Here is a 27,871-nt window from a genome sequence, read left to right on the forward strand (position 1 = left end):
CTCCTGTTTCCCCCCGCGCTGAGATAGTGCGACCAAGGGGGCCCCGTTCCCACCCCCCTGCCAGGCACTGTCCACGAGGCCCGCGGGTTGCGGGGCCATCGCCGCTCCGCGTCTCATCACCAGACGGGTAGGCCCGACCAGGTCTCGGCCCCAGGCCTACCTCATTCTTGAGGGTATTTCTTTTCCTTGGTTTTGGGTATGTGTTGTCGGCGCCGTCTGTGAAGTAGAATTGTGTAAGTGTTGCCGTGTGCTCGGTAGTCGGTATTAGCTCTGCACTGTGTTTTCACTTTTATGTTTGCTTTTTGTGTAAATGGAATTGTGTTTTCTTTTCTGTGTGCATTTGGTGGAATTGTATTTGTGTGCTTTCCGTTCGTCGCGAATAAATGTGCTTTATTGTTGAACTGTTTCCCGCTTCGCTTCGTCTTTTTCCCCATTGAATCCCCATCTTGCTTCACGTAAAGGGTTGGTAGTGGGCTGAATACGCCCGATAATTAACCGAACCGTCGAGGTCGACGATAACACCGCTCGGTTATTCTGATAGTACGGAACGGGTCGCTTAAGTGGCCCGTGTCCGAAGTCGACCTGCGGCGAGGTGCGATCGCCCGGTCTACCCTCCGCGTGGGTACTTAGGTAGTTCGAATTTGGCGAGCAACCCTATCCCACGCGGGGGCTGATTGGCTCGATCGCGGTGAGACCGAAAGGTCCACCCGTGACTGGTTCCCGGCGTTAGTCCGAGAGGGTCACGACTGGATTGTCCGTCCGGTGGGCGACGTGCCGCGATTCGAGTTACGTGGCCGTTCGCACGCCGGCGGGCGCGAAGACCGCAACACTGGTGTCAGGAGTGGGATGGCCTCCTCCAGGAACGAGGGGAGGGAGTATGCCCCCTTGAGGCGAGTCACGACCAGGTGAGTTCGGTCGTGTTTTGCGAGGTTGAGGGGACGAGTGCTGTGGACAGGTGCACTGAGAGCTTGGGGGGTATAGAGGCCCCGGAGACCCTTGTGGGGACACGAATCCCCAGTGTAGTTGTCCCTGTGTGTGTGGTGGCGATGGTGCCGGAGTACGTGCTTCCCAGCACACCGTGTGTGAGTGGTGTGGTAGCGGTTGAGTGCCCTCGCGTGTGTGGGTGAGGCACCGCGGGTGAGTGCCCCCGCGCGAGTGAATGGAGCACCACGTGTGAGTAGTATGGTTTGTGAGAGTAGTGAGGCACGCGTGAGTGAACGGCCGTGTGCAAGGTCGCTGTGTGCCAGGGAGACCGTGTGTGTGAGAGAGCGGTATGTGAGGGAGATGTCGGTTGGCATGCGGGAGCACGCAGCCGCGTCTCCCGGTGTGAATGTGATTGAGTGGACTGTGTGCGTCGTAACACGCAGGTGTGCGTGGGTCGAATGGCGACGACGGCGACAGAGGAGAGAAAGCCGAGTAGCGGCTGTAGTTGTTTCGAGGACCGTGCCGGGTTCACCCAGCAGTGAGCACGCGGTTCGTGCTGTGCAACGCACGAGACCACCACGTGCTCGCTTGCGAGAGTGAAGTCCCGGTCCGGAAACGCACGCGGTGGATTTGCCGATCCCGCGGACGGACAAAGTTTAGGCAGGTAAATGGATTTGGACCGGACGGGTTCTCCACGCGATCGTGTGTGTTCAGCTCCAACGGGCAAAGCACATGTGTTCGCGTGGGAAACCCCTCGAGACGTGGGGCTTGTGTTTTTTTTGCGCACGGTGACGTCATGGCTGCACGTGTGGTTGGAATCCGGCAGGAGGGGTATCTCTGCCGGATGGTCCCGCCCAAGGAGGGACGAGGAACACGTGCAGCTGCATGACGTCACGGGCAGGTGCAAAGTGCGCGAGCTCTGAGTTGCCGCGCAGGTGCTGCGCATGGGGAAAAAAAAAAAAAAAAAGCAAGCCTCACTTTCGGGTGTACAGGATTCCTGGGCAAGGGGTGAAAGACCCCCTTACCTGGGCACAGGATGGAAACTAGTTAGGGGGAAGGGTTAGCTTAGTTAGACCGACTTCATGGGGCAGGGGTAAGTCCTCATGGAGTCCGTGGAATGGATTAGTTAGAGGGATTGTAGCCAGATTTAGGTTGGGAAATGGATTAATGAATTATTTGGAGACAGAGACAGACTTTGAGTGTGTAGTGGGGACGTAGTTTAGCTACGTAGTGTTAAAAGGAACGTGCTATAGTTGAAGGGACGACGTGGGAGCACGAGTTAGTTAGGGGAGGTAGTTAGAAGGATGGCAGAGTTCAGCGGTGAGTGTGTTGAAGAGTTGGTGAGTTGTGAGGTGAGTACTTGTTGAGTGAGTGAGGCCAGCGGGTCTGTGTGAGTGGAGTGAATGGGGAATGCATGGTGCGATGAGTGATTGGGGGGAGGAGTGACTCCCGCCCAAGGGACCCCGGGGTCAGTGTAGAGTGAGTTAGGGGGTTAGTCAAATTGAAAAATGGAGGTCGTTTTGTTGTTGGTGGGAAAGTAGGCTCGAGACCCATTTGGAGGGGTGCAGGAGCCCTGTTGACGGGCTTGGGAGCGTGGCTGCGAAAGGTGAGTATCGCTGAGTGGGTACCCCGGGCACCAGGCTAGTCGGCCGCGGTAGGCCAAGGGCCCATGGGGGGCCGGGATAGAGTAGTGGGCACGGGTGCGCCTGCTTGGTGCGGGGGCCCGGGGCGCCATTAGCCGCGTGGGCAGTGCAGTGGGCACGGGTGACCCTCGGAAAGGGGCCCGGGAGGCCGGCCTGCCACGTATGCGTTTCAGGGGAGGTGCCATGGGGGGCACTCCCCGGTGTTAGGGAGCTGGTAGGCTCGGAGGCAGTGTAGTGCCCGGGGGTGCCATAGCGGGAGATTCGGCAGAGGGTCGTGCCTGCCAGAGAGAGCCACGTGTCCCAGCCAGGAGACCGTGTGAGGGCACGGAGCGAAAATTGGGGGGCGAGGCCCGAAATTGTGAGGACACCAACACAGGCGACGGGAATCTGGGTTGTTAGAACCATTAGTTTAAGCGAGAGGCGCTTGTTGAAAGCCCCGGGGTAGTTTAACAGTTAAATGGTTAGGGTAGATTAGGAGATGTACCCCTCCGCACCATCCATCCCCTCGCTCTCGTTGTGGGCCGCTGGACCCACTTGGGTTATAGATCGCCGAACTCTGGGGAGGCCATTCTGAGGCTTCGTTGGGCCTCGACACAGGACGTTAGCTCTCCCTTGTTCCCCTCCGGGAAGGGAACGTAGGGGTTGGGAGTAGGCTAGGTGACAGGATAGGTTAGCCGAACAAAGACGATAAAGGGGGTTAGGGGACGATTTATAAAGGGGAAGTAAGAATAAAAACAACAAAAAAAATAAGTTGGGGCTAAATTGGGGTTTGACAAATTAAGGGAGTGGGTATGTACAGTGACAGGCAAAGGCGATAGGTTGGGAGGGAGACAGGTAGGTAGGTCCGAGCCCGCCTTCCAAGTGGCCAGCACCACCGCACTCCCTCCACCAACCTCCACTGAACGGCAAAGGCTAGCCAACTCCATCGGCTGGCCGTGTTTTTCTTCAAGGCGGAGGCCGGCCAACTTCATCGGCAGCTGTTGTTTTGCTGCAAGGCCTGTGCCATCGGCTGGCCGTGTTTGCTTCAAGGCCTGTGCCGGCCAGTTCATCTGCCCGCTATGTTTGCCTGCAGCGGCCTTCTTCTGCGGGCTGTGTTTGCCTGCTCACCTTTGCCATGCCATGCCCACTGCCCACGTTCACCAGCCCCGTTCAATTTTTGCTTTGCCCCCCCTGTTCATTTCCATGTGCGCCAGGATCAAGGCAACAGTTTGCAAGCTGCGAGAACTGCCCTGTTGGCAGCTACAACACGGGCCTGCAGTGGCAGCCCGTGCACCGTGTTTGTGTCCATGCATCCATTCGTTGTGCTCATTGCGTGTGCCACTTGAGCTGGCACGGAGACTGCGTTGTGCGGCCCATGCACCGTTGTGGTTCACTGCGTTCAGTTCAAAAGGGAAGGCCTTGGACTGCGTGTGAGCAGCCAGCCACGTTCCCTGTCACCTGCATTGTTTGAGCCAGAGACTGCATGCGGGCAGCCTGGCTCCCTGCTAACTGCTTTCTTTTTGCAGAGTCAATGATCCTGGGCCATGGTTTAGTGTAAAATTTGTAAGTTAAGGTTAAGATGTACTGTACATATGAGTGCGCCCCCGGCATGTATGTCTTAGCGCCGGCAATTTTATTTAAGTCGTCCGTGTGAGTGAGTTTGTTTAGGTAGTTACGCAGCCCTCAGGTTATTTATTTTGGGGACACGAATACCATGAATGTCGCACTCAGGGATCCGTAGGTAAAGTGTACTAGGGGAAAACTACACATGATGGCACACGAAAATTTGACGACTCGGGACGAGTCTGTAAAAAAGGGAAGGGGGTAGTGTTGTGGTTACCAGATTCGCAAACCACCATTCAGGTCCCTTAGGATGAGGTACGCGGAGGTCGTAAAAGTCGGAGCGAAAGAGTCAGCAGAACGAGAACGAGGGGTCGGAGAGTAGTAAAAGTCGGAACGAGGCGAAGGAGTCGGAACAGAGAGTCAAGACTTCGCGGGCGGTGGAGCTGCTCGTCGTGTGCGTTGAAGTCGGAACGGAGGGGACGAGCTGTGGAGAGGCGGCGAGGGCGGACGAGGGGGTGCTCGCGTCGTGCAGGGAGCTGCACCCCTGGGAGGCCGGCAGCGCGACCTGGCCGAGGTGGAGACGCTCGTCGCGCACATAATAAAGATCCTCTATACCCCGAGCATCAGCAACCCCCTCCTGTTTCCCCCCGCGCTGAGATAGTGCGACCAAGGGGGCCCCGTTCCCACCCCCTGCCAGGCACTGTCCACGAGGCCCGCGGGTTGCGGGGCCATCGCCGCTCCGCGTCTCATCACCAGACGGGTAGGCCCGACCAGGTCTCGGCCCCAGGCCTACCTCATTCTTGAGGGTATTTCTTTTCCTTGGTTTTGGGTATGTGTTGTCGGCGCCGTCTGTGAAGTAGAATTGTGTAAGTGTTGCCGTGTGCTCGGTAGTCGGTATTAGCTCTGCACTGTGTTTTCACTTTTATGTTTGCTTTTGTGTAAATGGAATTGTGTTTTCTTTTTTTGTGTGCATTTGGTGGAATTGTATTTGTGTGCTTTCCGTTCGTCGCGAATAAATGTGCTTTATTGTTGAACTGTTTCCCGCTTCGCTTCGTCTTTTTCCCCATTGAATCCCCATCTTGCTTCACGTAAAGGGTTGGTAGTGGGCTGAATACGCCCGATAATTAACCGAACCGTCGAGGTCGACGATAACACCGCTCGGTTATTCTGATAGTACGGAACGGGTCGCTTAAGTGGCCCGTGTCCGAAGTCGACCTGCGGCGAGGTGCGATCGCCCGGTCTACCCTCCGCGTGGGTACTTAGGTAGTTCGAATTTGGCGAGCAACCCTATCCCACGCGGGGGCTGATTGGCTCGATCGCGGTGAGACCGAAAGGTCCACCCGTGACTGGTTCCCGGCGTTAGTCCGAGAGGGTCACGACTGGATTGTCCGTCCGGTGGGCGACGTGCCGCGATTCGAGTTACGTGGCCGTTCGCACGCCGGCGGGCGCGAAGACCGCAACAATATTATTGCCCAATCAAGGTGTGCAAAGTTGGTAAATACCTATCCAGAGACTCACAGCTGCTGTACTTGCTGTCAAAGGTGCTTCCACCAAGTACTAAGTACTCAGGGGGGTGGACAATTAGCCAAGCAAAATATTCTAGTTTTGTATTTTAAATTAATTTTCTGATATTTGTAGAATTTGTTTTTTACTTGGAAGTTGTGGGTTATGATGTATAAATTAAGATTGAAAAAAAATCTGATTTAATGCAATTTAATTCCAGGCTATAAGGCAACAAAAGGTGAAAAATTGTGAAAGGTGTCGACTTTATATAGGCACTGCATCATTTTTGGTCCCATTTCTCAATGGTGAAGAATCACTTCGCAAATGAGAAAAAAACAAAATCCTTGTATCTATATACTCATCAAAACCGAATCAATTAATCCTTGTAACACAGCCAACCTGTCCACAATGTTTCCTCTGAATTCGTCCACAACTTTTTCAAATATCATGCTCACATACAAACTGACAGACTGAAAAACATAATCTCCAAATCAACCTAACTCATAACTAGAAAGCTTCTGCTTCTTCTTCCACCATAATATGCTAAATGGTACCTTTGACCATTTTTGACATTTTGACCAAATTCTTCATTCGTCTTCTCCATATTCTTATAATAAAGCTTTGTTGAAAATTTGATGACAAAAGGTCAAATGGTTAAAAAAAACACAAGTTACGGGAAAGACCGACAAGCACAGACACAAGTGATTACAAAACCCTATCTTCTACTGTGTGGGGGATGGGCTAAGAATAAACAAGGTAGAATATCAAAATCAAATAAATATTCGCCTCAATTAAAAATAGCAGAGTTAACAAAAAAAACTTTTGCATAAAAATATTAAACATAACTATAAAAAGTGATTTAAAAAAAAGAAAAAAAGAGGAAGTACAGTAGTAATATGACCCTTTAAAAAAATATCACAAGTGTTGCCATACCATCTCAACATCACTTACCTTGGCTGGGTCAAAGTCTGGTGGATAGTACTTATTTGTTCCCTTTCGTTCACCCTGTCAAACATGCAATGCACAATGCAATGTTATAAACACAATTTTCCTATTTCCATAGATTGTCTGCATTCATATATATGGCATGTACCCATTCCTAATGTTTTGGTACTCCAACCAATTTAAATGAACCTGATAAGTGAAGTGCACCAATTGTCTTCTTCACTTAGAGAAAACAAAATCCCAGACCTTTTATGATTTACCTTTTTGGCATTCTTGTCTCATCACATAATGCTGAGATCACAGGTTGAAATCCCCCACACCCTGTTATTTTGTCTTTTATCGTAATATTCTGACAAGTCCTCCCTATAATACATGTAAAAGATTCCTCCATCCACCTGAGACAATTCTGGAAAATAAAGAAGCAAATCAACAAATGCAACATGCGTTCCTTGCAACTATAAATACTTTGAAGGCATGACACCTACAATTGAAACAAGGAACCACGAGGCACCTTGAAACCAGCATAAACTACAAATCTCGAAGAAGCTGTTCTTGTTGAAATAGACATTATGTCTTGGTTGCCATGAACACCATATTGGTTTGTATGGAAGGATTCAAAGGACATGGTTGCAAATGTATAAAAAATCATAATTATTATAGCCAATAACCTATACATTATACTCCAGTTTTCTCCATAGAAACCATCAAGACTTCCTGATGTCAAAAACTGTCAATTTGAATTGGCTTGTGTTGGCTAATTTATTTGATGTGGGTTAAAGGGACTAACGTGGCATAGTTATTTCATTATTAAATGTTCAGCACAAAGCACATGGTATTGCGTATAAGGATAATAATGTGTTGAGGTATGTCTCGTCAGAGCTAAACGTCACCCATACATTTTGTCTAAATGTCCCACCATTCCTCCAGTACTAACCTTCTAAATAGATCCCGTTAAGTTGCTAAAACATTTGGTCCGCAACATCAGCCATATTTTTTCTTGTGCGAACCATATTTCCATTATGGCTTCCAAAACCAGCCGCCCACTGGACATCCTGGGTGATGTAAGGGCTTTCCTTGGCCAATCTAAACTTTTGACAACCTACAATGCCTTCATTCACAGCTTCGAGTATTCTTCTCCCCTTTTGGCTGGCACCACTGACCCACACATTGCCCTACTTGAAAATCAAGGCAAGGTCGAAAACAAGGCCCTCAAAACCATTGGGATCTTCCATGACAAAACTTCAAGTCTCAGCATGCTACTTTCACATCGTTGACAGATTGGTGGCCTCTCTGTATTCGACCAGCTCCTTTTTGGTCTTGCCCTCACCCCCTGCCATCTTGTGGCTCTGTCTCTCCCAGGTTTCTGGCCAAAACCCTCTTCTTCTCATCAAACTCCCAAAATCCAGGCTCACTGCTCACCTCAACTCATTTGATCCTCTTTTCCCCTCACCTGTGGAACCAATTTCCCCAGTCTATATAGTTCCATTCTTCCCTCCTGTGCTTCTAGACAGCTGTTCATTACTACCCCAGGTCATCCCACATCCACACTTGCATCCTTTCCCCCAAATGACTCCATTTTTCAATGTTATTGCGATCCTGTCGAGTCTTCAAAGACTGTTGGGCGGATGATTTTTTTTTTTTTGTTATTGAACACGGAGTCATATTGTATCAGATATGTCAAGAGAAGATCACAGTGTTCAAGGAATATAATATTAAGCAACATTATTCTTTGAAACACGCTTGCAAATTTGCCAGCCTCACAAGTCAAGTGAGGACTGATCGAATGAACTCGCTGAAGCAAAAGGTGATTGGGCAGCAATCTTTCAAAGCTGCAAACCAGAGTTCTGAGGCTGCAAACAAGATCAGTTTTTTGATAACTGAAGCAATAGCCAAGAGGGGGAAACCATTGTCTGATGAAAAATTTGTGGAAGACTGCTTGGGAATATTTATATACGAGGTGTGTCCTGACAAAAAGCCAATGGTAAAGAAAAATCAACCTTTCACATAACACTGTTACTTGAAGAGTCGATGACCTAACATTCAATATTCAAAATTCTCTGATCAAAAGATTCAATGCCTTTCAGTTTTACAGTTTAGCACTCGATGGTAGCACAGATGGGAGTGATGCAGCTCAACTGGCAATCTTTGTAGAAGGAGTCACCAAAACTAAGTCCTTGAGAAACTGCTTGACCTATGTCCAATGATGGGACAAGATATTGTCGATGAACTAAAATGTGTCTTGGTGAAATTCAATCTTCCACACAACAAACTTTGTGGTCTAACAACCCCTGTGATGACAGGAAAGCACAATGGATTCTTTAGTTGAATGCTCAAATCAGTGTCTCATGAAGTCATCACAGATCACGACATCACTCACTGAGAACAGCTGTGTGCAAAGACACTGGAGATGAAACATGTGACGGAAAAGGTTGTTTATACAGTTAATTTCATTAGTTCCATGAGGCTCAATCACAGACAGTTCAAAACCTTTCTTAGAGAGGTGGGATCGGACAGACCATAACGATGTCGTTTACTTCAACCATGCTCACTGATTCAGCAGGGCAGCCACACTAGCCAGATTCTGGTCACTGGTGGAATAAATAAAAACCTTCATGACAAACAAAGGAAAAGACATTGAACGAGTGGATGCATGACTTGGCATTCCGAGTTGACACCACCAAGTATCTTGCAAAGCCTGGTGTTGGCTTAGCGGTTAGGATGGCTGACTTGGGATCTTAGGGTCCTAGGTTCAAGCCCCGTTTTCCACTGAATTAACACCAGGTGGGGTTGACTCAGCCTCTCATCCTTCCGAGGTCAGCAAAATGAATACCAGTGAACTAGTAATCGGGGTATTGCATCAGCGGCATAGCCATGCCCCCAACAAATAATAGCTACCCGACGGCCAAGCTGCCAAATGCAAGAAGAAGAGGAGTATCTTGCAGACTTGAACGTGAAAGTACAAGGAAATGATCAATTTGTAAGCAATCTGTAAGAGCACATGTTCATTCATTCAGAAGTTAGAGTTGATTACAATGAAAGTTGTCCGTTTCACAATGCTATGGACAAACCATGCCGAGACAGTGAACGATGAAATGTATTCTACACTGATTGGCAGCTTGAGAGAATTTCCAAGAAAAATTTGCTGATTTCAGAGAACACTGTTGATTCACTGAAACTGTTTGCATATCCATTTGAAACTGATGTGACTGATGCTCCTGACATGTTCCAAATGGAACTAATTGAGATCCAAAATGATGGTGACATGAAGAAAGCTTTTGCAGAGCATGACCTTCTGACATTTTATAGTCAATATGTTCCCTCAGTCTTATTCAAATGAAAACATGCCCTTTGACCTGTTTGCCAGCACATATTGCTGTGAACAACTTTTCTCAGGATGAAAAATGTCAAAACAAAATCAAGAGCACTCCTGACAGACATATATTCGGAATACTTCGCATCACTACATCAAGAGTGCGGGCAGGCACCGACGACTTGTGCAAGCAAAAACAATGCCAGATGTCTCATTAAATCAGTTTAATACAGTAATGAGAAAGTAAGGAAATAAGTTAGTCTTCTCATTTGAAATTTGTTCGTAAAAATGCACTTTTTTATTTTATTTATAAATAGTAGTTTAAAAAAAAAAAAAAAAACTCAATCTTTTTGAAATGTGCTCACCAGCCCTCTATGTGGAGCAGAAATTACAATGTGGCCCCTTATGAAAAAAAAGGTTCAACACCCCTAATCTAGATCAATTCCAGGGCTACTTAGGTCTTGGACTAAGCTATGAGAAGTGGCTGAAGGAGACAAGACTTTATACATTAGAAAGAGGGTGATTATGAGGGGATCTGATAGAGATGTTTAAGATAATGAAGGATATAGAGGGAATAAGTGCAGAAGAGTTTTCAGCAGAATGGACACTGCCAGGACGAGAGGCCACAGTCTTCGAGTAATGAAGAGGAAAGTTAGGACAGTCGTAAGGCAATGGTCTTTCCCTGAGAATAGTAAATGGTTCCAATGGTGTCCTGAGAGAGGTCGAAGCATTAGAAACGATAGTTGGTTGAAATTTGAGTTAGATATCGAGAAGCATTGGTGATAGAGTGGGTGCGTGGACATTGGCTGGACTGGTAGCTAGTTTAGGAATGGGTGAGTGATTGTATCCATGAGGCTATCGTGATGTCTGCGAGAGGGTCTTATCAAAAGACGAATAGGCCGTTGTTGTTTGTTCATCCCTCATCTTACAACCAGCCAGACCACCACACTCAGCCCAGATCCCCCAAAGAAAACAAACTATATATACATATACACTCCCCCTCCTCCTTGTAAGATTTAATGGGATTTTTGCAAGCCGGGATTGTGTCCCATTTATGACCATTCCCAATAACGTTTAAATTGTGCTTTAAAAGGCATTGGTCGTCGTGGCAGACACTACTTGTACTCGTACATGATCTGACAACTAATTCCAGCAATTAATGACATTTTGAGTGAAAAAGACCCGTCTGACCTGCAGTATGCCTGGTGTTGGCTTACTGGTTAAGGTGGTGGGCTTGGGATCCAAGGATCCTGAGTTCCAACCCCCCTTGGCTGTTGAATTAATACCAGGTGGGATTGACTCTGCCTGTCATCCTTCCGAGGTCGGTAAAATAAGTGCCAGCTTGCTGATATCCTGCGTCGGAGTGGCGACTTGTCCAGGATTATGCCCAATAGCCAAAGAGACTGCTTAGGAAGCACCAACACTCTGCACAGAGTATGGTCCCAATGGATGGATGATGACCTGCAGTCTTGTCCTCATCTTACAGAGTTTCAACAAATTGCCTCGGACAGATCTGAAGTTTGCAAGTTGAAAAGAACTGTTAATAGTGACTGTACCTTCACCTTTATTGTCAAAAGCTTGGAGCACTCAATCAGATCACATCTCAAACGTCTTTGCTTCAGTGAGTATAACTTCAGCCTTTGGAGTCGCTCTTCATATGCCAAAATGCCCGATACAAGACAGGAACTTCACATCTGTATGGAACACTCTTGGTGAGGTTGAACAGATGTCCTGTATAATATTATGAATCTTTCCAGGTCTAAAAAGTTAAAATTCCTCGTTGTGAACCGAAATATTTTTCTTCTTTGTTCATATGCAGCACACAAGGTTGCTGGGTAGTATGATCGGCTGAAGGCGTGGTTGTGCCGCTGATGCAATGCCCTCTGCTGGTTGGGCATGAATTTGGCCATGGTGCCGGCGATAGCTCACCTACTCATCGTAAAGGACACCATTGGATATTTAATGCCCACCAACGAATGTTGACAGACGGGACACCAGTTTGACGTCCATCCGAGAGACAGCACACACACTGATGAATCATCCTGCCTGTGAAGCATCCGGATGACAGTTTATTGCTGGGTCAGGATTCAAACACAAGCAATGCAGCTTCGAGGAGAATGTATGCACCTCTAGGCCATTGTGCCAGCCCGATGGACCTAAAGTACAAATGCAGCTGTTTGAACACCATCGAGGTGGATCGAATCGACATGGTGTTGACGTAGCACAGGCATGATGGACCAAATGGCCTCCTCCTGCATCCAACTTTCTTGTATTCCTTGAAATAATAACGTCGATTTCAACTTACAAAATACATGTAAACAACATTTAAATGATATCTGGACAGTCCAAAAATCGTTTTAGTCACCGATATGAGCAAAAGGGTAACGATCAGTTCGGAATAATAACATTACTGTACTGTACTGTACTACCTGCAAAACAGGAAATCAAAACAGTGCAAAACATTTCAGTGAATTATCATTACCATGGTGTGTTCTTGGCTGAAACTTCACTTGGTACCCCAGAGGTCTGTAATTTCATTAAAAACAAAAATACAAAATTAATCAAAGCAGGTTAATATGCCAAATGTTTGTAAAGGTTGTAAAGGCGAGCTGGTAAGGGGGAATGAGTCACAATCAATCAACAACCGAAGTAAGTTAGAGTACGTGCACGGCACCAGATCGCACCAGACGACGACGACGACGACGACGACAAGTCACGGAAGAGAGCTCCAATCGAGGAAGAAAGATGAGATGGAAAAAAAACAACAACAACAACAATGTCCTCCAAGCGATGTCGGAGGCATTTAATAACGATCCAGGACCAGGTCACGTTGCACCCTCTTGGAATTACCTCAGGAACGTTTGTAATTACCTCAGGAAGTTCAAAGAGCGAGCGAACAACAAGCCCGAAGAGCGTCGACGGCAACCACAGCGTCGTGACCTCTGACCCCTTGAAAAACAACATCCGAAGGTCACATTTTCACTCTCAATGCACCATGTGGGAAAAATCGCAAACGAAACTGAGGAGATTAAATAAAAATCATCATAATGTATGTTGGCACATGCGCTTTCCGGGACTGAAGCGACGTCCTTGCGCCAACGGAGGAAGAGAAAACGACGAAGGAAGGAAAAAACGATGTTCGATGTCGGATGATGTTTAAAACAAACTATCTAGGGTTGATTCATTAAATGTTTTCGTTTTCGTGAGGCGTTCGCCGTGGGTTTGGCGGGGACTGGAGCCACTGACGGGACGACGACGGAGGGGTTTGACCTTGCTGCGCAGGTTTGTTTGTAAATCTTCCTCATTCTTCACTGTTTTTAACCGGATTTTCTTCTTCTTGAACGCTAATTGCGGTTCACGAGCGAGTTGGAAGTATTATCAATGCACTATATATGTCATATATATATATATATATATATATATATATATATATATATATATATATATATATATATATATATATGTCATATAATAGGAAGGCAGTGTATAAACATGTGAAATGTGCTTGAACGTAAGATAATTGAAAATTGGAAACCAACTTGTCTCCTTAATTTTATTTTATGAACGATTCATAAACGATTCAAACGTAAATGTAAAACAGACGAAATTCATGAATGAAGGATTGGCTTGAAAAGCAAGTGGATGGAAAATCAACTTGTGTGTGGTTTTGCGAGTATTTCTCAGGTATAAAATACCTTCCGTTACGTAGGTCATTATAGTGGGGAAAAAAAACAAAAACAAAACGACACGAATGTTTTATGTTGCAAGGTGAAGAAGGAAGAAGGCATTCGCCGAGCTAACCTTACAGTGTAATACAACCTTTTGGAAACCACCGATAAATCCACCGCCCGTTGTACCGCTGCTTTGGCGATTTGTCATGGTTTTGCACATCGTGGGGAAAAAAAGATTATTTCAATGACTCGGCAAATGTATATATCGATTAATGAGGATAATATATATATATATATATCTATCTATCTATATCATTGCGGCACCAATTCCCGTCTATGAAGCTTGGTGTAACCTGATTCACTCCAAATCATCTGATTCTATAACATCATCTGATATAAGTGGACATTTTATAGGCTCCGCAGTCTTTTCTTGGCATATCAAACACTAGTTCCAATCCATGTTGCTAGTCTATGTGAAAAGACGTAAAACACAGAAAATGCTTCGAAATTAGCAACTGGTAATGTCAATTTAGTTACAAAACCATGCATGTGCAGAGGTGTATGATATCAGCAAAGTATCTTCACTGACATATGCCATCACGTATGCTACTCAATGTATGTTTAGACACCAAAATTTGAGAGCCAAAGTGGCTTGGAAGCCGAGATATTGGCACTTGTAGGTTTATACATGGCGGCCATCTTGGAAATCCAATATGGCCACCATACTGTATATTCTGAATGATAGAATTGAATTCCTTGTCCCAGAAAATGTATGTTTAGACACCAAGATTGAGAGCCTAAGTGGCTTGGAAGCTGAGATATTGGTACTTATAGGTTTTTATATGGTGGCCATCTTGGAAATCCAAGATGGCCACCATGCTGCATGCTGAGGAAGCGGTTCCTATTAAAAATTGAAAGCTTTGGCAATGGGTAGCACGTAGAAAAAACTTGGTGCTTTTGTCCAGAACATCCACATCATTGTCAAATCTGGTCCTAAGCTGCTTGACTAAAAAGGTTCAGACATATGACATCATAGGTCACATGGTTTGGCAGCCATATTGGAGTTACCAAAAAACCTATAAAAATCTTCTTTTCCAGAATGGCTGGACAAATCGAGAGTAAACTTCATCCAAATGTTCCCCAAGCCATGAGTGTACAATATTGTTGAAAAATAATTGATAGGTCACATGGTTTGGCAGCCATATTGGATTGAAGAAAATATTAAATAATGTTTTCTCTGGAACGGCTTTATCAATCGACATGAAACTTCACATTTATGATCTAGTAGTAATGGTGAATACAAGTTTTAAATTTCAACTTGATCGGACACATTCTGGCAGCCAGAATTATGTAATTATTTGATATGGGTTTTTTTTTTTTTTTTAAAGGCTCACTTGGCTGTGCCTGGATGGCTTTGAGTCACAGCTGAAATGTGAATCCTATCCAGGTTCCTCCTGATGATTTCATCTTTGATTTTTGCTTGTTTGGGTTCCTTCTGATTACTCCAATGCAGGACTGTACCTATTTGGTCTTACATTTGATTTGAATTGAATTTATTTTAATACCATTCTGAATTCAATTGAATAATAAATAATTTTAAAAAACGTCATGGGTCAGGGTCAGGTGTCAGATCAAAGCGGGGTTGCATCAAAGCGGGACGTCTTGGTACCCAGTCATCACTGCCAGCGGTTATAAAGTGGCAGTTCTAATTATGTCTTTTATTAATTACATAACGCACCAGTATACAAACACCACACAAAATACACCACACAAAGGAAGTCCTGGCGAGGGTCTGCAATCTCCGATTGATTTTTCTTATTTTTATTACTATTATTATTATTATTATTATTATTATTATCATTATTGTACAAACGCTTCACCATATTTGGTTGCCTATTGATGAGAGCATCCACTCTTATTCTGGGAGGTTGGTAGTTCGAACCCCGGCCGAGTCATACCAAAGACTTACAAATAGTATGTGTTGTTTCCTTGCTTCACTTAAGGCTCAGCATTTAGAAAAGAAAGAACACAGAGAAACAACCATATGTTTGCAACCATAGCACACGCTTTGGATGCCATAATGACTTCTTTGTAAGGGAACTTATATTGTTATTACAAGCTGTGTCACCCTATCAATATCGGATTATTTAGACTTTACGAAATCACCAAGAATTTTGATGTTTAAAGCCACAGCAAAAAATAATCCAAGAGAGCACCAAGGAAATGTTGGGCTAAATGGCCTCATTCCCTTGAGGTTGATTTCTCCTGTCCCATGTTATCGTTTTCAAAAATATGATTTTTAGATGTATAAACACAAATGCATGCAGATAATTGCCTTGTGGGGGTGGGGAGGGGTGGAGTTTTGGAGGGATTTTTTTAAGTCCTTGACCTGACACTGGGTACCACCAGCACGTATGCAAAATCTGATGGACATTGGCCCAGCTATTCTTTTTCTCTGATTTTCAGACCTAAGACCTGCACATGCACATGCAGGATTATCTGCACATGCAGATAATTTACTTGCAGTGGGGGGGGGGGGGAGGCGGGGAATGGTGGGGAGTTGTGTGCCCATGACTTGCCCCCGCGTACCCCCAGCAGGGCCAGCACATATACAAAAGAGGATTCTCATTTATTTACTAGTGAATGTCTGCAGCTATAAAGGAAATCGAGCTGCATTTGAAACAGCATAGGGATTACATTGCTTAGCTGGTTGCTCTATGCAGCTTTCTTTGGCAAGAAGAGCATGGAGGAGTTGTTTATTTGATAGTCATGGTCACTGAGAGTAATTGATTATGTGAGAGCTGATTGGTTATTCCCGCCACTTACAGGTGAGAGACATGATTGGGTCTTGTTATTTATAATTATGTTGACTGCCATTGGCATTGCAAGTACGACATGCTTTGGAGTTTCGGTGGTACGCGTTTCTGTCTACACTGTCGCTGATGATTCATCAACAAGTGATGAAACTGGTTCGGTGGTTGAATGGGGCATGGAGCATTGGGATTCTCACGTATGCACGACAATAAACCCTCCTATATCATGGAGGTTAGGTTCCTGGAAAATGCAATCTATATATTACGAAAACTCTCATCTTGAATGTATGTATGTATGTATGTTCCCGAAATACAGCCAAAACGGTACACGATAGTGCAAACATTTTCAGGCCACCTTACTCACCATTCTCATGCGGTGTGCAGTATCAAGTTTCATTCAAATCGGGCAATGAAAAAATTATTAAAAAAACAATTCCCGATTCAGTCAAGTACTCTTGGGGAGAATTTGATCAATGCAAACAACCTCAGCGGTATAGTTCGCTGGAGCTATCTTTTTTTTTTCTTGAAATGATTTATTTTAAAAATCTCAAACATTTAGTATAGACAAAGAACGATTACTTTTTAAGCATAAAATGAACATCGCCTTTTTGATCTAATACTTCCGTGTTGATTAATAAATAAAATTGTGTTTAGAAGATTACACACAATTTATTCGACTTTCTTTTCTCCGTTTTTATATTTTCACATTGATGCACAATATCAAGTTTCGTTCAAATCGGGCAACAAAAAAAATTATTAAAAAATCAATTCCCGATTCAGTCAAGTACTCCTTTGGGATTATTTGATCAACGCAAACAACCTCAGTGGTATAGTTCGCTGGAGCTATCTTATTTTTTTTTTCTTGAAATGATTTTTTAATCAACCGCTGTCACAACGGGAATCCAACGCGTTCATGGGTCGTCTCCTGATACTTATAACCACGATCGTGGAAATAAAGGACCAATGGGAAGATGGGGTGGGTTCCTGGACTTTGAGAAAATAGAGGAAGATTGGCAGCAGCCAGAAATAAATGCGTAAATATATATAAAGCATGCATTGAAATAACAAGAAAAAGAGCAATCAGAGATGCAAACCATCGGCAGGACTTCATTTGAGTGGTGTATTTTTTTTTTTATAGGTTTTAGGGTAAATCCAATATAGCTGCCAAACCATGTGACCCATGACATCATATGTGTGACCTTTTTGTTCCTCATGGATAGGTGATCATATGTGTAAAGTTTCGGTTCAATCTTTTCAGCCATTTCAAAGAAGATTTTTGAAGGTAAAAAAAAAAGCCTGCCAAATCTCGTGACCAATGACGTCATCAAATTTTTTTTTTTGTGGACCATTTTATCTCTAGATAACCCTCAAATTTTTTATACTGATCGGATGTAGCGTTATACATATGCAATTATGATGTCATAACAAAGGCACCTATCATGTCATAAAAATACCACACTCATTCCCCAAGAGAAGTACTTTTGATGTGCCAAGTTTCAATTTTTTCCTTGGTGCGGTTTCAGATACAGAGGTTGAAAGTTTTCGCGTTTTTACAATATGGCTGCCACACCACGTGACCTATGACATCATAATTATAATTAAAACATTCTACACGAGTAGATGCACCAATGGTGAATATTCCATCTCAATCTGACAATCTGTTGCGGAGAAAACCACAAAAGTTTTGTTCGGACAAATAGACAAACAAACCTTGGCGCTCAAGGTCCGCTAGCAACCCACTTCTGGTAAAACTACCAAAATCACGAATCACTGCTCACCTTCACTCTTTCATTCCTCTTTTTTCCTACCTTTGGAATATACTCCCACACTCTCTTCAATTCCATTCTTCCCTCCAGGCCTTCAAAATAGCCGTTCACCACCACCTCTCATCTTCCCCAATCCAAAACCTCAATCTTTTCTACCCCCGTTAATCCACCCCAGCCCCAGCTGTTTCAAATTCCCTGCTTTCCTTCTTGAAAGTCCATATAGTGTCCATCTTGTATACACCGTGTTCACCGCCGCATCCCTCTCCCTTCCACAGATCTCCTCATGTCTCTGTTTTGTCTTCTGTTTTTTTTTTGTTTTGTTTTGTTTTTTGTCCTTCTCTCTCCACACTGTTTTGTCCTTCTCTCTCCTGCCCCTCTTGTCTCCTGCCCCCCCCCCTTGTTGTGCGCTGTGTGTTTGCTCTCATGCGAGCCTCGACAATGTAGCCAAAAAAACCCACCAAAAACAAACGGACCCAAGTGCAATACCACCTCACAATCCTTCAGCAAGGGTAATAAACATGAAAATAAAATAAATACGGAATAAAATAAACAAAAACAAGAGTTTTACCTTTTAAATTTATTTGAAAAGAGCGAGGTGGTTTAAAACGGTGAGATGGGTGAGGGTAAAAACATTACATATCAGGTCAGGTATGGGAGCATGCGCCAGAGCAGCACAAGAGCACATTGCTGCGTCCACTTTCCGCCGGTACTCCAGGGGCCTCCATCTGGCCATCCCTTAGGTAGATGCCTGGCCCATCCCCATCTCCACGAGGTGCCGATCAACCTGCTACAACCACGAGTCATGTGTTTGGCCCATTGATCTCCTCCACTCATGAGGCTCCCTCACTGAGAGAATCTGGTGAGCTGAATCAGCGTCAGGAAAATGAGCCTAATGTCCAAATAGCCGCAGCTGACGCTCACGGACTATGCAAGTAACAAATCTCATTTGAGTCTCTCTCAGCAACCGCTCGTTGGACACAAAGTCTGCCCAGCGATCGTCAAGGATTCTCTGAAGAGACCTCGTACCAAAGGAATTGTCTCCATCTCAGATCCCTGGTCAGAATCCAAGTCTCACATCCGTAGAGCAAGACTGGAAGCACCAAGGACTTGAAGACTCAAACTTGCGTCCTCCTTCACAGGTGCCCACAGCGCCACACCCCATGAACCAGTGAATCCATGACCACCCAGGCCCGACCCAGACGTCTATTGACCTCTGACTCATAGCCAGCAGAGACATGAATATCACTGCCAAGGTAAGTGAACCTCTCCATGACCTCAACATCCTCACCATAAACAGGTACAGACAAGATAGCAGCATCGAAGATGTCATTGAAAGCCTGGATCTTTGTTTTGACCCAGGAAACCCATAATCCCAGTGGCTCCGAATCCTCATTCAGCACCCCAAGGGCCCCCAAAAGGATATCTAAAGTCTCCGCAAAGATGACTGCATCATCTGTGAAATCAAGGAAAGAGATTTTGACATTCCCAGATGATGCACTGCAGCTTGATCTCTCTGACATCCTCCCTAGAATCCAGTCCATACAAGTGCTGAAAAGTGTGGGGGGCAGTACACACTCCTGACAAATTCTAGTAGCAACTGGAAATAAGTCAGAGATGGTATCACTACATCTCACAGTACTCTCAGTATCAGAGTATTGTTCAGACATCAGATTGATCAGTTTTGGTGGCACCCCACGGAGACCAAGAATGCTCCAGAGGGCATACTGATTCACTGAATCAAACGCTTTGCAGAGACCAACATGGGCTTGAACACAGCATGTCAATTATTGAAGGGTGGTTTCAGATACAGGCATTCCCATGGCACATTGAGTGTATACATGAACACCTTTGTAGGGTGTGACCACTTCACAATACTTCATTGAAGATCGTGCCAATGGGATTTGGTAAAAGGCATTGGTGAGGTTTGTTGCAATGATGTGTATCCACTGGGCAATCTTGCGCAAGGTTGAGTCAACATCCGGCATGAGTGACGGTTGGGGCTTACTGTAGCGCCCAACATCAGTGAACGCAGTGACAAGCCAGAAACCCCCATTTGGCTTCTTCACGAGAAATGATAGGTTAAGGTACTCCACAGTAACTCCCACATCTTCAGGTTGAACGAAGACTCCTAGACTTTCAAGGTCATCAAATCTTTGTTGCAATTCAACAAGTTTATCTCTGGCATACTGTGGAAGGCGACCTTTTCATTGTGGAGGTGGTATGGGTCCCATGTTGACATTGGCCTTGACGGGTCCAACTTTGCCGTTGCAGCCTGGGAATGTTGGATCAAAGACGTCATCATACTCCTGAAGGAGCGTTTGGAACTGAATATTTGTGTGGAGAGGTAGAGTGTGATCTGGGTCCACATGAACAAGCTCTGAAAACAGCTGATGGTACTCTCGCTTGGATTGCTTTGTAAGCGGTCGTGTCATGTCACCCTGGGGAGTCGGCGAATCTTGGTTGTCAGGGGTGAAGACAGGTCGTACACTGGCAAAATGCACATTGCGAGGCAAGACTTGTGGTTCATGCGAGAGGTTAGCGATGTGGATTTTGTCAGCAACACGATTCAAAAGATGTGGTGGAGGCCAGGTGTTAGGTGATTTCATATGCCCTGGTCCTGGCGTGAAAGAGGATGGTTCAACTGCAAATGTCGTTAGGTTTGCAAAGTCATCTGGTAGGGTCATCTCGATGAACTCCCCTGTCCAGACTGTTGTTGACCTTGGTGGTGCATGAAGAACTTGGGCTCGTCTCACCTTGCATGGATTAGAGAAAGCATGGGGTCGTGATCCGTAGGCAAAGGTGGAGGAGTCACCAACTAGCACTTGGTGTTTAGCAGGTCGAATAGATACGTCGTTGGTTTCCATGAAGGGGGTCCCTGTAAGTACCTCAACATCAAGGTTCTCCACGACCAGGCCCTCAAATGTAAGGTTGTCAAGGTCTCTGGACAGAGAGAACTGTGTTTCACCAACAACAAGTAAAGGGGATGAACTGTCAACTTGGTGAGCGGATTGGGGTGACTTCTTACGGAGACACCGAGTCTCATCGCTGTTGAAGCACGGATCATGTTCCCTGTGGCTCCGCTGTCAATGGTCACTCGAATCGCTTGATGACGGGAGAATGGGTCTAAGTTTGGTGACTGACGAATATGCACACGAAGTGCAGCTGATTCCAGTGAATCTTCAGTGGGCTCCTCATCCCTTGGTGTAAACAAGTATCTGTGATGACCTCACCATCATCATCATCCAGGATAGCAACTACCTTTCAAACTTTAGTCATAAATTGGTGGTCTTGATCTGGTCGAAAACTACATTTGCTGAGAAAATGTCTGTCTGGTCGTCCCGCTTGCTTGTATAATGGGCATGATACCTGTTGTGTGCATGAGAGGGGGGAGTTAAGGGGTCTAGTCTTGTTTGATGGGGGTGAAACTGTCCGCTGCCTCTGGAAGGAGGAAGTAGTGGCCTGGAAAGCCTTGGCATCAGCAGACGTGTGAACCTCATCGAGCAGCGAATCCAGGACTTGAGAGATCTCAGGCTTGATGGACACCAGTGTGCGTGACCTGAGTTCGGTGCCGTACCTCTGTTTCACCAGATGGGGTAGGCTCGGATGAACGAGTTGCAACCAGCGTAAGACCACGATGTTCTCCAGTGAGGGTGACATCTCCTCATCCTCGTCAAGAGGGATGCTGTGATTGTTGAGCCCATTTTTTAGCAGGAGGTTATCCTCAACGAAAGCCATGAGACGTTGGTACAAGTCCTCACGCCTTTCATCTGATTGCATTTTAAAATCAGCTAAGTCGAAGAGGTGGGCACCGGTGGCTTGGAAACCATAATGCAGGCAGATAGTCTGCCATATCGAAGCAAGTGACATTGATGCTTTGACAATAGAGTTTCGTGATATAACGGGGCAATAATTCGCAATCTGCCTGAGCATTAGGTCCAGTAAGTTGACCTTTTGTTTATCGGTAAGACTCGGGGAAGCACCGACACGTTTTCTGTCTCTGAATCCACGAAGAGGGTTTGCCTTTGTTCTCTTCTCCCAGGTGAATCCATCAACGAGGAGGAGGGCGAAGTTCGGGTCGAGTGTCAAAGTGTCGGTGAGGTTCTGGTGCCAATGGTCGAAGGAATTGACCGTCTCGAACTTCCCTAAGCACCACTGCTTCAGTGCGCGATGTGTGGCTGCCATTATTCCCGCTTGTACGGTACCGTGGTAATGAGGCCGAAGTCGAGGTCGATATCCAGGTCAGCGTGCCACGTAAACTCACCAATTTCCTTTGATGAGAGGCGTAAAAACTATCCCACAACACTGCCACCACGCCAATGGGATGGTAACGGTTTTACATTTGCACGAAGAAATTAATCACACCACCATGGTGATGATACGATGCGGAGTATTTAATGTGACAACAGCACAGCACACGAGAAGAGCCACCAGAACCCGGTACATGGCCTGGCCGGAACCCCGCCCCACCGCAGGCCCTAACATCTATAATGGCGCTGCGAGTGACATAAAACCTTTCATGCATTTCAAAGCGAGTTCAAGTTTAAATTAAAACAAGGAGGAGGATGCCGCGTAGGTGGATTGAGATGGCATTGGACCGATTAACACGATGCTGCCGTAAAGGAAATAAAGCGCGCCTGGTCACTATAGTATTTGTATTAACTAGAAGCACCCGCTCCCGACGGGAGCCGTCAAGGGGGTGATGTTGTTATGTTTATGCCTATTTTACTCCAAGGGGTCCCAGGATTACACACCCAAAAAATGGTTGCGATCGGTTCAGCCGTTTTTGCAGTACCTGGGAACAGACAGACGGACAGACGGTGAATTATAGTAAGATGCTGAGTGTGCTCTCTCTCATTTAATGATTCCTGAGCTGCACATTTTTCAGCACAATATATATATATATATATATATATATATATATATATATATATATATATATATATATATATATATATACATATATACATACATACATGCCTTTCTTTGAGGGGATAGGATTAATTTATTCATTTCAGGAATTCCAAGCTGAGACTTCATCCTTTGTCCCTCATTAGGAGGATATTATTAGCTCTGCCTGTAGAGCTGCTTATGCTGTTGTTGCCAATTGCATTTCAAATCCCACCCAGTATACATGTTGTGATATGTACTTGGAAAGAGAGGAGGAGAAGGATGGGTCGTGGGAGGAGGATGGCCGAGCTAGAGGTATGCACACTCGTCTCTGAGCTATCTAGGCTCCATTCAAATCTCGGCCAAGCAGCAAACTGTGATCCTGGTGTCTCACAGGTAAGGCAAGGCATCAGTGGGTGTGCAATCCCTCAGATGGACATTAAAGTGGGAGTCCCATCTGCCGGTATTAGTTGGTGGATGTTAAACATCCCACAGTGTCCTCAGTGAAGAGTAGCAAGCTCTTGCCGACACCCTGACCAAATTCCAAATGCCTGCTCTAACCGACAGAGAGTGTTGTGTCGGTGGTGCAGCCTTGCCCTCAGCCGATGATGCCAGTTGCAGCCTTATGATGCATACGATCAAAATAAGGAGAAGATTGAGACAAGCAGGTGGAGGAGGAAGACGATGTGGCGTGTGTGTGTGAGTGTGTCAACATATATTCGGCAGAACTCCCTCGACATATACCTGGTGTTGGCTTAATGGTTAGGGCAGTGTGCTTTGGATCCTAGGGTCCTGAGTTCAAATCCCGCTCAGCTGTTGAATTAATACCAGGTGTGGTTAATGACCCGTTATCCTTTCGAGGTCGGCAAAATGAGTGCCAGTTTGCTGGTATACTGTGTTGGAGTGACGACCCATCCAGGATTGTGCCCAATAGCCAAGGAGACTGCTTGAGCAGCACCAACACTCTGCACAGAGTATGGTCTCAATCTCCTCCTCTCCCTCTACATTGACTTGTAAGTTATAACAATATTACGTGTAAAACATATACTCGTATAGTGAATTAATCTTGAGGCGACTCGTCTGTGCAATAGTGTCCTCTGCACCCAAGACATTTAACTTGTATTGATGCACTTTGTTTCACACTGCTTGCTTCCATTCCCCTTGAATATGAGCCGAGGATGTGAGATCCCCTTTAGTTTGATTATCTTTCGAGCTTATTGCAGAAGGATATATGGACATGGGGCATGGGATGAGGGCGGGGGTATTTCTGATTCATAAAAGGTAGCGACGACGCATGCTGTGAGTTTGTTCGTTTTTTGTTCACTTTTATACTTGTAGTTGGTGGAGGTGATGAATGACATTTAACTTTACCAAGGAAAGGACAGCGTGAAACGGGATTAATTTGTTATGGAAATGGAGGTGAAGAGTGTCAGATGAACTTGATGGTTTACCAAATTCAAACTTGGGCGGAGATTTAGAGATCCACTGGGGTGCAGCAGGAGACGTTAATGGAAATGGAGAGAGCTCCGAGCGAAAAGTGATACATTAGGGGCTGCTTGGCTTGGGGTATTAATACTCCTGTACGCTCTCCTCTGGATCCCATTGCTTACTCCCCTTTTATCTAAATACTCTTTCTCTCTCTCTCTCTCTCTCTCTCTCTCTCTCTCTCTCTCTCTCTCTCTCTCTCTCTCCCTCTCTCTTTCTCTCTCTCTACACCTTGTTCCATTCTCGACTACTCCATTCTTTACATTTGGCTCTGCGTCCCCGCTTGATCGGACCTTGCTCTGCTTTCCAGGTGAGGTTTGAAATCGTCTGAATGGCTCATTTTCCTCATTTTCAATATTGGGGTCTATTCTTCATACTTTAGTTTTGTTGGGAACAGCAAAAGCAATTTGTCAATAAAGCATCATATTTAGATGATGTTTGTTTGATTAAAACTAACTTTTTAGACTGCTCTCTGTATTGTTATAAATTTTGGCATTGCATATGTTTATTCACATCCTGTATGTATGTATCCAAAATTTTGCTATTTTGTGTATTCACGTATAATCGTCTCATAGTCCAATTTATATTATGTTGTTATTATGGGCTACAATCATATTATAAAATGACAGTATAATTCGATTTTTTTCATACAAGGGTCTTGGCTCATGCAGCAGTCAAATGGCAAAGGGCAGCAGGTTCACAAACTACCAAGTGTTTGATTCTACTCTGAATGGCATACGACTTGAAGATCAAAAACTGCTTGGCCAATGTCCCTCAAGTTTTGCATCCATGTTCGGGGTACCGATGGGCAGGTCATGGGTGTAACATAAATTTTGCACTCTACCCCACCCCACCCCCTGAGCATGGGGAGATGGCATCTAAGTTAGGGTGCATATTAATATTTGTGTAGCTATATTGGTAACTTAAAAAAAAAAAAAATTCACTTTTAGCTCTACGCTTTATGGTGACCATCGAGCAACAAGACGCCATATTTTACTAGGTCTTATTACATTAGATATCATGAGAATAGTGACAACATCACAACAATGCAAGATGACACCCCCCATATGGCTTGTCCACAGTATGACATGTGATATCAACACATCTTTCCCTTTAAGTGAATCTGACCGTGAGATTAGACATCAATGAAGAGCACGATAATTTGAGCAGCTAAAATCCCCAAACTTGGTACAGCGCTTAATATTGTGCACAGACACAATTATCGCAAAACTCATATGGCCGATTGCCACGGCGTGAGTAAATAAATACATTCCTGGACTAAATTTAATTGTCCATCTTTCTTTGTGAGCTCAAAGTTGAACCCATCCGAGACATTCACAATATGAAACTCCGTGCCAAACTTGGAGATTATATCTGCCATCGTCCAGTTATTCTACTGACAGACAAAAAAAAAAACATGAAGATTATATCGTTTATTGCAAAACTCACATGCTCGGTTTATGGCCATGGTGTGAGTAATGAATAAAACAAGACTTTACTTGTTATATTATCCAGCTTTAAAGTATGCAATAAATTTGCTGATTATTTTATCAATTAAGAGGCTGATCGGAGTACCTGACGCACAATTTTTCAAGTTGATGAAAATTTGGTTGAAGGTCTTAATGATTTGATTTGCCTTCACCAGTTGGCTATGGTGGTGATGGCTGATGCACAATCCCTGCTTTTTTGAAGAAAACTTGAAAATATTCATATATGATCAAGAAGAGACCACACTTGAACAAGACAGATATTTTGATGTCTTTTTACAAGGATTACAAGGAAATTATGTGCCATTCGGCCATTCGGCCCGTCCTGCCTGCGCCACACCAATACCAGATTTAATCAATCCGTTGATACCCCTTCCCTTTATGTGCAGCCTTTTGGCTGCTCCACTGGTACTCATTTCACCAACCTCGGAAGGATGACAGGCTGAGTGAACCCCCTGTTGTTAATTCAGCGGTAAATGGGGCTTGAATTCAGGACCCTAGGATCCAAAGCCACCACCTTAACCACTAAGCCAACACCAGGCTAAAGCCAATACCAGGTCTTTGTCTTTGTCATTTGTTATTTGATTATTGATGTTTTCAAATAAAATCGAATTGCTCCTTTTCAATGCAGTTTCTGACCAGAATGATTTGACTTAAGAACAGGTAGTTTTAAATGAATGATTTCAACCCAAGAGGAAATACCATTTTGATAGAGTTTTGTAAATTGGTGTACATTTACCAAGGATTTCCAGTAGATTGAATCTAGTTTGTTAAACAGAGTAAGCCAGAAATTTAATGGCAAATCCATAGTATAGTGGAAATTAATTGAAGTGATGAGTTGCAAATCCGGAATAGAGCAAAACTTGGAATATCAAAAAACAACAATTGGCAACACAAGATCCCTACATACGGCCTAAAAATATACAGTGTTTCAATTTACAAACATAGGGGCAGCTATAACGTCCTTCAGCTTCCACATTACTCCAAAACAATGGATCTCTTTTGCTGATGAAACTTTAAGGTAAAAGTGTTTCGAAGGTACGCTTGGAATGCTGGCTTTTGCACTTTTTATATGGGTAATCATCAATGATCATCAATGATCATCAATGATCTCTCGGACTCTCTGGAAAATCCTCTATTTCTCTTTGCCGACGACTCCACCCTCTGCCGTACCATCTGTCATCCCTCAGACCGGCAAGCAGCAGCTTCTTCACTCACTGCAGATCTGGATAAAATCACAAACTGGTCCAACACGTGGAACATGTCTTTCAATCCAGACAAATCTCACACTCACTATGTCTCTTCGAAAGGACCATTTACAAAACCCCCCCATCCACTTTCTCAACAATCCTCTGGAAGAAGTCTTTTCTTTCAAGCTTCTAGGTCTCACTATCTGCCATGACCTTTCCTGGGAAAGTCACATTTCCAACCTCGCCTCAAAAGCCAGTCGCCGACTGGGAATCCTCCGTCGTGCTAAGTCCTTCCTCGGCCCTCTTGAGCTCCTGACCACTTACAAAGCTTTTGTCCGTAGCCTGATGGAGTACTGCTCTCCCCTCTGGGCTGGTGCTCCTGCCTCCCACCTTTCTCGGCTTCACGCTGTCGAAACCAGGGCATTTAAGATCATCGGCATCTCCCGCAATGAAGCTGAGTCTTTGGGCCTCTCACTCAATCACCGCAGGTTGGTCGGTGGTCTTTCTGTCTTCTACCGACTCCTCTCCAGCCTTGCCCCCCTGCTCTCTCTGCGATTTGTCCCCACCACATTTCCACAGGGCGCTCAAGGTCCGCCAACAACCCCCTTCTGGTAAAACTACCAAAATCACGAATCACTGCTCATCTTCACTCTTTCATTCCTCTTTTTTCCCGCCTTTGGAATAAACTTCCTCACTCTATTCTTT

At 45.0% G+C, this 27,871-nt stretch overlaps 2 protein-coding genes across 7 annotated transcripts in view; one reads left to right on the forward strand and one right to left on the reverse strand.

Annotated features, from left to right (window-relative positions):
* YJU2B (YJU2 splicing factor homolog B) overlaps positions 1 to 13,064 on the reverse strand; it is a 30,968-nt gene extending 17,904 nt beyond the window's left edge. The window contains exons 1-4 of one of the 4 annotated variants that reach the window (XM_085885940.1): positions 12,929 to 13,064; positions 12,739 to 12,816; positions 12,350 to 12,393; positions 6,564 to 6,617 (exon numbers count right to left, since the gene is read on the reverse strand). In XM_085885940.1, the coding sequence (XP_085742066.1) occupies positions 6,564 to 6,617; positions 12,350 to 12,352 (57 nt within the window). In that variant the 5' untranslated portion in view covers positions 12,353 to 12,393; positions 12,739 to 12,816; positions 12,929 to 13,064. The other 3 variants (XM_085885939.1, XM_085885942.1, XM_085885941.1) reach the window with 3 other exon arrangements.
* The window catches only part of AGL (amylo-alpha-1,6-glucosidase and 4-alpha-glucanotransferase), a 116,891-nt gene continuing 101,994 nt past the window's right edge, over positions 12,975 to 27,871 (forward strand). For 2 of the 3 annotated variants that reach the window (XM_085885929.1, XM_085885933.1), the window contains exon 1: positions 12,975 to 13,149. The gene's annotated coding sequence lies outside the window, so the exon portion shown is untranslated. Of the gene's footprint in view, positions 13,150 to 24,641; positions 24,800 to 27,871 lie in introns of those variants that run through there. The other variant, XM_085885930.1, reaches the window with a different exon arrangement.

The sequence above is a fragment of the Eptatretus burgeri genome, chromosome 6 (genome assembly GCF_056783735.1).
Source record: "Eptatretus burgeri isolate ZD-2024b chromosome 6, Ebu_testis_v1, whole genome shotgun sequence".
NCBI classification, from domain to species: Eukaryota; Metazoa; Chordata; class Myxini; order Myxiniformes; family Myxinidae; genus Eptatretus; species Eptatretus burgeri.